This window comes from Fringilla coelebs (genome assembly GCF_963513975.1).
Source record: "Fringilla coelebs genome assembly, chromosome: 15".
Taxonomy (NCBI): Eukaryota; Metazoa; Chordata; class Aves; order Passeriformes; family Fringillidae; genus Fringilla; species Fringilla coelebs.
The window spans coordinates 18,194,058-18,206,521 of NC_140041.1; the positions used below are offsets into that span (position 1 = coordinate 18,194,058).

General features: G+C 54.2%; 1 protein-coding gene across 3 annotated transcripts in view; it reads left to right on the forward strand.

Moving 5' to 3' along the window:
- ARHGAP26 (Rho GTPase activating protein 26) overlaps positions 1-12,464 on the forward strand; it is a 100,542-nt gene that overhangs the window by 37,444 nt on the left and 50,634 nt on the right. For all 3 annotated transcript variants that reach the window (XM_084215872.1, XM_084215873.1, XM_084215874.1), the window contains exon 12: positions 11,185-11,221. In XM_084215872.1, coding sequence (XP_084071998.1) covers positions 11,185-11,221 — 37 coding nt within the window. The remainder of the gene's footprint in view (positions 1-11,184; positions 11,222-12,464) is intronic.

The window sequence follows — 12,464 nt, forward strand, 5'->3', positions numbered from 1 at the left end:
CCCTCCTGCCCCGGGCAGCGATGGCACCCCGGCCCGCGCAGGGGCTGCTCGGAGTGGGGACAGCGCTCGCATCCCCAGGCTGTGTCCCCACTCACAGCCCCAAACCTCCTGTGTCCCTCCTGTGTCCCTCCTGTGTCCCTCCTGTGTCCCTCCTCTGTCCTGTGCCTCCCCCTCCTGCGGTGTGTCCCCTCAGGGTCTGCTGGCTCCTCCACATGGGCCGGGTGCCATGGCCACTGGGGATGTGCCTCTGGAGCTGCCCATGCCCTGCTCCTGTCCCACTGCTCCTGGTGGCACATCTGTCAGTGGTCCTGGCACATCTGTCAGTGGTCCTGGCACATCTGTCAGTGGTCCTGGCACATCTGTCAGTGGTCCCGGCACATCTGCCAGTGGTCCTGGCACATCTGTCAGTGGTCCTGGCACATCTGCCAGTGGTCCTGGAGCTCCTCCTGCCCTGCTGCTGGAGATGCACCCGTGTTCCTGTGGCAGTGACAGCAGAGCCCAGCCCCACATTCCTGCCCAGCACACCTCTCACCTCCTCCTTGGATATTGCTTCTGGGAATTCTTTCTGAAATAGTTTTTCATTTTCCTTGTCTAATTATACAAAATGGTGAGAGATTTATTTCCCAGTGGAAACGCTGTCCTTTGAACTCACTCCAGTGCTTTCAACCTCGGCATTCCTGTTATTTTGGCTCATTCAAAAAATAAATTCACTTGAAGGACTTCAGTCCCAGCGTGGCTGCAGGGGGAAGGACAGACACCCACTGCTCACCTTCCCAACCCCTGGTACTGCCCTGGCACTCACTGGAGCTGCAGACCTGCTTTATCCTGTGAGTTCATTCCATCCCAGTCATCAGAGATGGTGGAAGAAGCCTCACCCAGAGCCTCTCTGGGCACAGACGGTGTCTGTGGCCTGAGCTGTGTGCGCGGGGAGCCCGTGGGCGAGTGCAGTGTGTTCTCTGCTCTGCTCTCCCCAGGGGCTGCTCCCTGCCTGCCTCTGCTGTGCCTTTCCTCACAGCCCTTTTCATGCTGAGCTTTGATTATGCTCTCAATCCCACAGACGTGTTTTTGTCAGCTTTCTGGAAAATATGTTTTTTTGTGTACTCCGTCTTGCAGGTTTTCATGGCCTTCATCCTGCCTGGGTTTGTTTGCTTATAGCAGATTTCTTTTGTTGTTCTCTATGACCTGAGTCATTCCTGTTGCTGCTTCTCCATCTCCCTGTCTCTCCCTGTAGTGAACAGAACATTTTTTCCCCGCTCTGCCCACTCCTATGTCTAAGTTTCTATTGTTTGCTGCTTCTCTTTGCCTCCCCTCTGTTCCCCAGCCCAGACAACCCAGTGAACTTTCCCTGAACTGCAGCTCAGTCTCTCCATGCTCTGGGGGCATCGTGCCACCCCCCAGTGCAGGGAGCTGTGGTGATGGTGAGTCCCACTGGGGCCCAAACTGGCCCAGGGGAGCCCCTGCTTGGCTTTTTTGCATCTCACAGCTCAAGATTATTGCCCCAAAAAATTCTTTGTTCTTTTTGGGGACAAGGTGGTAGCAGAGGATCCTCAGAGAAGCACGGTCCATGTCATGTTCCGTGTTAGTTCTCGCATCACGTGCTCTTGTCACTGCTCCCTCCTTCTCCCTCTCCTGTTTGGTAACCCTTTAAGCCTCTAATAGCAGTAACTTTGCATGGAGTTTGTTAGCTTTTATTTTGCTTGTAAAGCACTTAAGCCAGTGAGGTCTTAAGCCTTGACTCCAGGCTTTTATTCGCGGTTCCAGCAACTGCTGCTTCAGTGGCTGACGGCTCGCCCAGCTGGAGTCCCTGTGGCTGCTGGGGTTTGTCCTCTGCTTAAGAAGCTGTTTCAGAGAAAAATACTTAGAGAAGCATTATAGATAATTTTTAAAAGAGAAAAGAGCCCTCTGGATTGCTTTTACACACCTAAAAGTGCTGTCCCACCCAGTTCTGGCAAGTTTGTGACCTCGTGTTCCAGCTGTGCTGTCGGGGTGTCCAGGAGCAGAGCAGAGCTCCTGTCTCTGGTGTGAATACCTCACTGTGTCTGTAATGCATTCCTCGCTCTTCCTTGGGGCCTGTGCTGCAGAAATTGGCTGTGGAGCTTTGGCTTTGCCTGGATGCTGGGCTGGCTGGTCCCAGGACACCAGTCGGGTTTTGCTCTCCCTTTGGGAGACGTTGCCTCTGGTGGGGACCCAGCCACAGCCACATATCTCCTCCTGTCCCTGCTGATAACCTCAAGAGGAGCTCACAGGGGTCAGGGCTGGGGATGTGCCTGTGGCTCCTGGCCCACAGGACATGGCACAACACACTCTCCTGCATGGGGCAGCCGCCGGCTCTGCTGCAGGTGTGTTCAGGGTTTGGTCCAGGCTGGGGCTGAGCGTGGTGCTGAGGGCTGGGTTGGGTCTGTGGGGTGCCTGGGCCATGGGGATAATCGAACCTGGATTGCAGCACAGATGTGGAACAGGATGGAGCAGCTGCTTGCAGCGACTTGTCTGTGAGCCTGGGCCCAGAGAGGTGAAGCAGCCTCGGGGCAGGGAGCAGGGTGCTTGCATCCAGTGATTTCGTGTCGTGGTTTGGTGGGAACGTGCTGTGCACCCTTCAGCCATGCTGGCAGCCTCAGCAGGGAGGCACAGAGCCTCAGCTGGAGTGACAGACCAAAGAGAGCACACTCGCTTTCCTTTCCTCTCTTTATCGCCTCTGCTTCGAGTTATTTGATCAGGCAATTCAACAAACATGTAGAAATTCAGGGAATAGCTCCATGTTGGGAGAACAAATTTCCCTGCCAATTTAAATAGACTATTAGAGTATTGTTTCCTACTTTAAATTAAAAATTAAAGTAAATGGTTCATGCTACAATGACTTGCAAAGCCAGCCTCTTCCATGATTTCCTCCTTTATTGGGTCTTACATTTGGTTTTAAGCAGTGATTTACTGTCCTGCTGCAGCCCCACCACCATCCCTCACCTAGGGGATTTTCTTCTCCCAGCTGCAGCCCCAGAAGAAGGTATTTGGACTCTGTTGTTTTGATAATTTTATTTCTGTGTTCACCCTCGGTTTGTCATTCCTGGCAGATCCTTGTGTGGAGCTGGACTCTGCAGGATTAGGAGCAGGAGTGGGGTCAGGAGCCAGGAGTGGGGTCAGGAGCCAGGAGTGGGGTCAGGAGCCAGGAGTGGGGTCAGGAGCCAGGAGTGGGGTCAGGAGCCAGGAGTGGGGTCAGGAGCAGGACTGGGGTCAGGAGCCAGGACTGGGGTCAGGAGCGGGAGTGGGGGCAGGAGCCAGGAGTGGGATCAGGAGCAGGAGTGGGGTCAGGAGCAGGGAGGCTGCAGGCTCAGGCCACAGCAGGGTGGATGTGTCCCCTGCTGTCTCTCAACCAGTGTTTGTTGGATGGTGGAAGTGGTGATGGGGAGCCCCTGGGGTGGGTACAGGCAGGGCTGAGGGTTTCCCAGGGAGATTGTGAGTGTTGTGAATATCAGATCCTGTCTGGAGAGGGATAAATGTGCTGCTGCAGTTTTGGAGAGGGACACCAGGAGCCTTCAAAGCCCCATTAGGCTGGCCCACAAAGCCAGGAAAGAACCTTGTGCCACATCCCAGGGTTGCCAAGGCACCTCTGCAGCCACCCTGGGCTTACAGAAATGTCTCTGGGACAGGAGGGACGGGACCGTGTCCCCTTTCTGCTGCTTTCCCCAGAGCTCAGGGTCTGTGCTGCCCCACAGTGTCCCCAGGTGCAAATGGGGGATCGAAAGGGGTCTCACCTCAGGGATGTCCCAGTCCTTAAAGCTCCAGGCAGCGGTGACTGAGCCAGTCCTGGCGCGAAGCCACCACCCTTGTTGGGAGCACCCGGGCAGTGTCAAGCCTCTTTCACAGAGGAGGAGCACCAGGCACGGCTGTGTTACAGTTATTTTAAAAATAAAGATGACACTGTCATTTAAAATTAGGCTGGTTTTGATGTGTTGAGAGCCCGAGTTCGTCAGCAGACGTTGGGAGGAGGAAGGGCGTGTGTGCTGCCTGGGGCTGGCCGGGCTCCAGGCAGAGCTGCCGGAGGAGGATGTGCAAGCTGTTGCTCAAGCATCCCAGAAAACTTGGGGGAAGCTTAGAGCAGGAGAAGTTTTCACTTTTAATCAGTTATTTGAGTGATGCCAACATGTCTGCTTCGCTGGGCCCGCTTAAAAACGCTGCTCTGGGAAACTTTAGGCGCTTTAGTTATTCCAAAAATGTATTTTGTTGGAGCAGTTGACCTTTAGCTGTGTTATTCCGGGGCTGCCGCGCATCGGCCACGCTCTGCTCCCACCAGCCCCCAGAGTGGCTGCTGCTGCCTTCCCTGCCCTGGGTGAGCCGTGGGAAGCTGGCAGTTTGAGGCAGGTGATTTTTCCCCCAGTTGTGACCCAGGTGATTGTTTCCTTGGGTGACAAACAGGGTTATATAACTGCGCTGAGCTAAGCAGCCCAGCTGGCTGGCGGGGAGCCCGGCTGGCCTCGGCTCCAGAGGCCCTTGGGAATGCCTGCACTTGTAATAAAATGTGGGCTTGCTTTTAATTAGAACCATCCTTTAGCTAGCTCCGAGAGACACAAGAGCGAGACCCATGTAGGGGATTCAGGCCCCCCAGATGCTTCGTTTGTGATTGATTTTTCTTTTCTGTCTTTTGATCAGGCCCAGGGTGTAAGTTTGAAGCTGGAATTTATGTTGGAAGGAAGGAGCAGGAGAGAGAAAGGGGGACACGAGGTGGGAGATGACTCCGGCTGCGATGAACAGTAGGTTGGGAGGAAAGGAAGGAAGGAAGGAAGGAAGGAGCTGCCAGGGTCCCTGGCCACCCTCTTCCAAATGAACAGCTTCGTCTGCATGACATAAACCAAGCATTTCACAGTGGGTTTCTGCTGCCCTGCCAAGTTCTCCACTTGGGAAAGTAAGGCATAATTTTCCCTCCCCTCCTGCAGCAGAGAGTTTTGCAGGGATGTGGGCTGGGAGAGATCATACTCCTATCTATATCCTTCTGGCTCTCAGAGCAGGGCAGGTTATTTCTAACCACAACACAGTGTAGTCTAGCTCTGAAAATGCTGCTTGGAGTACAAAAACCTGGCTCTCAGACAGAAATAGAACAGGGTTGATAAGGCAGAGCCAGAAACAAGGGCTGATTTCATCAAGGTTGCCAGGTGTCCTGCTTTTAACAAGGAAATAGGCTTTTTGTACATGAGCTTTGCTGGGATGCTGCTCCAGGGCTGTGTCCCAGTGAAGCAGCTCTGCAGTGCTGGGCTCAGAGGCAGGTCTGGAGGGTCCACCTCCCTCTTCTCTTCTTCCTTCTCTCCATTCTTCCTCTGAGGGACAGGGTAGAGGGTGCCCCCCTGCCCCAGGCCTGTGCCATCTCTGGGGGATCTCTGGGTTCCAGAGCTCCAGCCCTGCTCTGGCCATCCCTGTGCCCGTGGAGGGCCCTGCAGGACGGGCTGGGCACTGTGGGGTCACGATCAGGAGCATCCCTGGTGAGGAAGGCATCGAGAGGAAAGGTTTGTTCCTTCTGTGTCAGGGAGCTGAGGTGTGGAGAGGGACGTGTGGGCTCCCCACTTTCCCTGCTCAGGCAGGGCTCTCGGGGGTGCTTGGGGTGCTGCAGGCACCCAGCAGCAGCTGAGTCAGGCAGGGTGGCCAGACTCCAGCTGGAACACTGCTCTCCAGCCCATTTGCCCTTATAAAAGGGTTGCAAAACACTCATGTGGAATGTCTGTGCTCCTCCTGCCCATGGCTCCCCGGACTGTCCCAGCGTGGCTGGGAAGCCACTTGGGCTACCAGTTCTGAGGGAATGTCATATCTATTTATACCCCATGGGCTTGTGCATCTCTTGAGCTGAAAGTCGAAAGACTCATTCCTGGCTGTTTTGAGGATTTCTGAATATGAATCACAAGGAAATTGCATAACACTGCAGCATTTCCTCCCATTGCTCTGGACCTTGCAAACACCCCTCTCCCCCAGGGAGACCAGGGAACTCTGGCAGGACTGGCCCATTCTGAGAGTCCACATGGAAACTCTGGCTTGAAGGGAAGGTCCCAGCACCAGGGAAGGGAGTGTGAGGGGCAATCTTCCAGCCAGGACATGGAGCTGGAATCCTCCTTCAGTGGAGACTCCCCTCTCTGCAGAACAGGGCTGCTGGCCTCCTGCTCTCCAGGGCTCCCCTGAAATCCCTCTTTCCTCTGAGCAGCTGGGCAATCCTTTCCTCTAGATTTTAGCCATGGGGCTGAATCTCACACCAGTTTGGAATGTGAAGGATTCTGGGAGCTGTGCTGAACACTGTGCAGCTTCCAAGGGATGCAGCTTGGGTTGGGCCATTTTGGACTTTAAAGGAGAGTGAATGAAACTCAAAATGAAGCAAGTGGCTTAGGAAATCATAGCCCATGTCTTGTGGAGGTTAATGAGCACCATGGGCAACAGTGTGACCTCTGAAATGAGGAAATAAAAATGAAATTACTCAACATCATCTTTTTGTAGTTCCCCTTCCAACCCCCAGCTACTTCCTTTTCCTTTTCTTTTCCCACAGCCCAGTGTCATCCCCAACCACTCACATACCCATTTGCTCTTTGCACATCATGCGTGCAAAGTTTGTTTAGGGTCAGGTTGGAAAACTGATGCGTTGAATTCTTCTTGATTTATCTGTGCACAAGCAGGAAGTGCATCAGATGATGAAGAGTGGCTGTAGGACTGTTTCAGGCTCTGGATGGTGGCTCTTGGTGGCTGTAGAGGTGTTTCAGGTTCTGGATGGTGCCTGAGGGGTGTTTCAGGTTCTGGATGGTGTCTGAGGAGTGTTTCAGGCTCTGGATGGTGGCTCTTGGTGGCTGTAGAGGTGTTTCAGGCTCTGGATGGTGGCTCTTGGTGGCTGAAGGAGTGTTTCAGGCTCTCAGCGATGGCCATCGTGGTTGTGGAGGTGGTTCAGGCTCCAGATGGTGGCTGTCAGTGGCTGTAGGAGTGTTTGAGGCTCCAGATGGTGTCTTTCAAAGGATTTCTGATGAGGAGAATCCGCAGCTGACGTTTGCATGATGCACAGCTCCAGTGCTGGGGTGTGTGGTTGTGGCAGGGCTGAATTTGGAGGGGGCAGGAGCAGGTGCAGCACCTGCATTGCTGCTCCTGCCCAGGCTTTGGTCCTTGAGAAGCTGGGGACAAGGATCCAGGAGCCAACACTGGCTGTGAGTGAGTGACCCCCAGCTCATGGCTGGGCTCATCCCTGGGCTCCAGGGGAGCAGGGAGCTGCCTCCTGGGCCCTGTGTTCCTCTACCACACCCTCGAACATCTCTGAGCTCTTAATCATCCCTATAAAACCATTTCCTCTGCAAAACAAAGCGTGCATTTGGTGAAATGTCTCAGCAAAGGAAATAACTGGTCCTTTGATGAATTATCTTAAATATCAAGTTCGTAATTGAGCATAGTGCAAGTGTCAAAGTAGTCATGAGCTGTCACTGCTCTCATAAAATTTATCTTTTTGGATTACTTACAGATGCATCTTGGAATTTTTCAGTAATAGCTTGCAAAGGCCTTCTTTAAGCTTCCAGACGGAAATTATCCTGCAGGAATGAAGCAGCAGTAGCTTCTGCTAAAAAAATTATACAATCTGGTTTTGTTCAGGATATTTTACCATCTACAGTAGGAGTCTAGAAAACTAAATACAAGACATCAAGGTCTGTAAGTTTTGTACTATCTTAATATATGTTTTTTCTATACACATCACTTCTGAAACTGCCTGGGAGGATATTTTGGCTTTGGAAGTACAATCAAAAGGGAATAATTAGTGAGAGCGAGATGTTGAAGCATGGCAGTGCTGCAGGGCAGGGATTTGTCTCCACCTTAGTCACTGGTCCCAATTCTGGGAGTTTTATAACCCAGCCTGTTCCCACACGTGTCCATGGGCCACAGGCCCTTCACCTCCCAGCAATGTTTCTTCCCTCTGTTTTCCCACCCTTTGTCAGTGACTAATACTGGAAAGTGAAAGAAGCTTTGTATTTCACCAGAAACTCTCCGGGTTTAGGGCTGTTTCCTCCAGAGCGTGTTAACAACAGGACAAACAGCGTGTGGCTATAAAAATACGCTCATTTAGTGGTGTTTTATTGTCTGGCCGTGCTGGGCCATGCCTGTGTCTGCAGAGCTGCTGCCTGCCCTGTCCTGGGCAGGGCTCCCACGAGCTGTGTGTTGGGTGCTGTCACCCTGGCAGTGGCACTGTGCTGTCCCTTGGTGCTCCCTGGCCCAGGGCTGGGTGTGTGGGGCAGCCACAGCAGCCTGGGCATGGCAATGCTGCAAATGCATCTGAGACAGGGGCTGAGGGCGGGGGAATCAAATCCAGCACTTGGCAGTGGTGTGGAAGAGGCTTCAGAAGAGCTTTTCCAGCTTTGCCAGCCCATCTCTCCTGGGACAGAGGTGCTGCAGCCTGGGCTCTGTGCTGTGTGTGTGCTGTGGGAACAGCAAGAACCTCTGTAAAATTCTGCACCCTTTCCAGGGGGAGCTTGGTCCATGAACTGACTCACATGTATGAGGTTTAATCTTCAGATGCATCTTCTGCTTTAAGCCCTGCCTGTTATCAGAGCTGTTTTGGAAGGAGTGGAATATCAACATCCCTGAGGCCAGGCTGGGCAGGAGAACCTTTGCCAAGGCACGAGCCCAAGGGCTCCAGCAGAGCAGGGGTGACCCTTGGGCCACTGGAGGAGCCTCACTCTTGGACCTCTGATACAGCAGCCCTTTCCTCAGACTTGGAAACTTTCTCTTCTCCAGAAAAATCTCCCTCTAAAAGATTTGAGGCAGTATAGGAAAAGTATTTCTGGAAAAGGAAGGGATATTGCAGACCTGGGGCTTGGCTAAAACCCTGCTGGTGTAGAGTTGTGTTAGTGGATTAACAGAGACCAGGGATAAAAGGTTTGTCCTTGATAAGATGGGTGTAGGGTGGCAGTGTCTCTGTGTTTGATGGTTGCTGTTGACCTTTGTGTGAAACTTCCCTCTTGCTGTGTGCACACTTTCAATTAATGGCAAAAGCATATTGTGTTTCCTTGCCTGCCCTTTTCCCTTGTTGTAAGAGCAGTCTCTGGTGATAACAGCCTCTGCTGTTTCACGGATCCAGACTGGAAGAGCAAGTGTGCAGGCAGGGGATGTCCCTGGAGCTGCTGTGCACTAGGAGTTGGAATGGTTTGGGTTGGGAGGACCCTAATGCTCCTCTGATCCTCTCATGGCAGGGCAGGGACACCTCCCCCTATCCCAGGGCACTCCAAGCCCGATCCTTGGCTGTGTTTGGTGTTACCTGTGTGTGGGGGTGAGCCAGGGCACCAAATCTGTGTGTGAGCCCAAGTTTGTCCCCAAGCCTTTGGGTGCCAGGCTGAGCCCCCAGTCCCTGCTGGGAGCCCTCAGGAGAGGCTCTGAGGTTGGAGGGAGAACTCCCCTACGGAAGGGTGGCTGTGGTGGGGCTCTGCTGCCGGGGGAGCCTGCGGGTGCTTTCCTTCCCTCTTTCCACTTATTTAATTTTCTTGCTATAAACACTGCTCCTAGAGGAGAACTGCCTTGCTGACTGCAGCTGCTTTTGCTGCTGAATCATCCCCCGCTCGCCAGATGTGGCTGATGGATTTTCTCTGCACACAGTCATCTCTGCTTGGTCTGGTGTTACACAGCCAGGTGTCCTGGGAGGGGGAGAGGGAAGGTGCTCCTTGGAGGGCTCAGTCCCTGCCCAAAGCCCAGTTTTGAGCTGCTCCATTGGATCTGTGCTTCCCTGAGCACGCCCTGGGTGGTGGAGCTGTTCCAAGGTGTCCTGGTGCCCAGCTCAGACATGGCCTGTGTTTGGGTCACCTCCAGGGAGGGGATCTGTTCCTGTGCCCTGCTGGTGGCATGCCCTGTGGCACACAGCCTTGCTGGGTGCTTTTGGTGGTGCTGGCTGCTGGGGCAGCCCGGGTGAGAGCACGGTGAGCTCTGCTGTGCCAGCGGTGCCCGAGCCTGGCTCTGATCCCCTGAGAGCATCCCAGGCAGCTCCCCAGCCTGGTCCTGCAGCTGCAGCTCCTGGGGGAGATCCCCCAGCAGGGACCCTGGGGGAAGCAGGGAGCACCCTGGGCTCCTTGCTAGTGCCAGGGGCTGGGGAGGCTGGAGCAGAGCCCTGTCCTCAGCCTCCCCCCGTTGCTGCTGGGTGTTGCTATCAACATGGCCTTTGGAGGCTTGCCCTGCCTGCTGGCTATTCTGGGAGGCAGCATGTGATGCAGGCAGCTCCCCTTGCCAGGGGCTCCCAGCCCTGCTCCCCACAGCCTCCCAGCCGTGTGTCCTGCTCCTGTGCCCGCTCAGCCACGGCCGGGATGCTGCTGCAGCTCTGGGCTGTGTGGGAGTGCTCCTGGTGGCACTCCAACACTGAAGGATTATTCTAAACCATTTTACTTTGTTGAGCTGGAGAAATACAACCTGTCTGAGGGCTGATCTTCTTACAGCTGCTGTTGGCATTATCCCGGGCTTTTAAAGTGCCCTCACATCGTGATTAAAACCTTCTGCCAGTGTTTTCCCTTTTTATTGTGTCCATTGAGATGTCCCTTTGCTCTCCAGCAGCCGAGCTGTGGTGCTGTGGAGATGGGGGTGGGAGGAGGAGCGTGGATGTTGGAAGGCTGGAGAGGCTTGGCATGGAGTCCTGCTGGTGGCTGTGCTGGGAGCACTCAGTGCCTCCTCCTGCTGCACTTCTGGTGCTCTCTAAATTAATGACATGTCTTCCCCTCTCCTGCTCTTTGCCTGACTCCTTTGCCCAGGCTGTACCTGAGGAGGGTGGTGCCTGCTCCCTGACCCAGCTGCACCTACCAGAGGTTCCTGGAGTGCCCATAAGGGAATTGCCTGCTTTGCTCTAAGTTTGCATCCTCTGTATGTGTCTTTCAGGAGAGGAGCCATAGAATCATGGAACAGTTTGGGTTGGAAGGGACCTTTAAAGGTCATGTAGTCCAACCCTGCCTCCATTTTGTTTAGAAACCTCTAATTTCTGTTTTTACCTGGTCCAACCCATTTGCATTCTTTCATTTTAAGAGCTGTCCTGGTCAGTATTTTAAATAACTCCAGAGCTGGGCCAGCCCAGCATTTGTGTGCAGAAGGTCATGGTGGTGTTTGGGGACCTGGCTGCTGGGGGAGGTGCTGGCAGCAGACACACTGTGGTGGCACCAGCGGTGCCAGCAGTCCCAGCTGGGAGCCAGGGTCTTCATAAGGCTTTCTGCTTGTGTTTTCCAGGTGTACAACTCCAACAAGGACAACCAGAGCGAAGGCAGTGAGTATTTCTTCTCAAGCCTGACCCCTGAGAGGTGGCTGAGCCGTGGGGGGGCAGCAGGAGATGCTGGTGACACTGGGCTGGGCTGGTGACACAGCACAGCCCGGGGCTGGGGGGTGACGGGGCTCAGTGGGGGGACCCTGGGGTGGCCCCAGGGAGAGCTGAGTGTGGCACCCAGCCACACCAGGGGCAGAAACCTGCTGGTGGGACCTGGGGCCAGGAGAGCAGTGCCAGGCAGTCCCTGCATCCCTCAGGGTGTGTCCCCTCCTGCCCCACACCGTGTCCCTGCCCCAGTGGCACTGCTGGGGTCTGGTGACCCCGGGACCTCTCCTGAAGTTCAGCAGAGGGATCAGGTGACACCTGGGACCAAGCAGCTCTTCTCTCTTAGCCAGAATGTGCAGGGTGAGTGTGTCTTTCCAAGGGGGAATTGGAGCAGAAATATAGGAGTAAGGAGGTCCTGCCTTGTCAAGATTGTCAACATGAGCCCTTAAAAATAAAAATCTTTTTATTGTAGTTCAGGCAATCAAAGCCCTGGGTCAGGAAAGCACTTGTTTTTCTTCCTAGAGGAGCAGTTGCACCTGGTCCTGCCTCTTATGTCCTGTGTTTTAAAACCCTTAATTGAGCCATTTCCCAGTAGGTTGGATTTGCCATAATTGCAATACTGCAGCCCCAGTCCCTTCCCTCCTTCCCTCAGAGCCAGCAGCCAGGCAGGGCCAGGCCTGGGTTGCTGTTCAGTGCTTGGTTCATTTTGGTGCTGCCTCAGACGCGACATTTTCATCTGCAGCCCGAGCATTTCTCTCTCAGTAATTGGTATAATTTGCAGCTAATGTTCCTCACACCCATTTCAGCCCTTGCACAAAGCAATCTCTTCCCCCTCTGTGGTTGCTCCTTCCCTTTGATCCTCTCTGGCATCAGCTGCACATCCATCTTTTCCTGCCTGTATCACCTGCTCTGTGCCTCCCAGGTGATCCAGCAGAGCCCAGTGCTGTGCTGAGCTGGGAAGGGCAGCGTGGCCCTGGGGAAGGAGCCCTGCCAGAACAGCTCCTCTGGTCCCTTTTTCCCAGGGGGCAAAAGGAGTTGGTGGGGTGCAGAGCCCAGGGTGACTCAGCTCTGTGCTGCCCAGCCATGAGCTGTCAGTGTCCCTGCACACAGCTCTGCCAGCTCTGGACCTGCTGGTTTGGCTCAGGAGACCTTTTGGGTGGTCTCTCTTAAAAATGAGAACGGTCCTCCTTGTGTGTCCTTG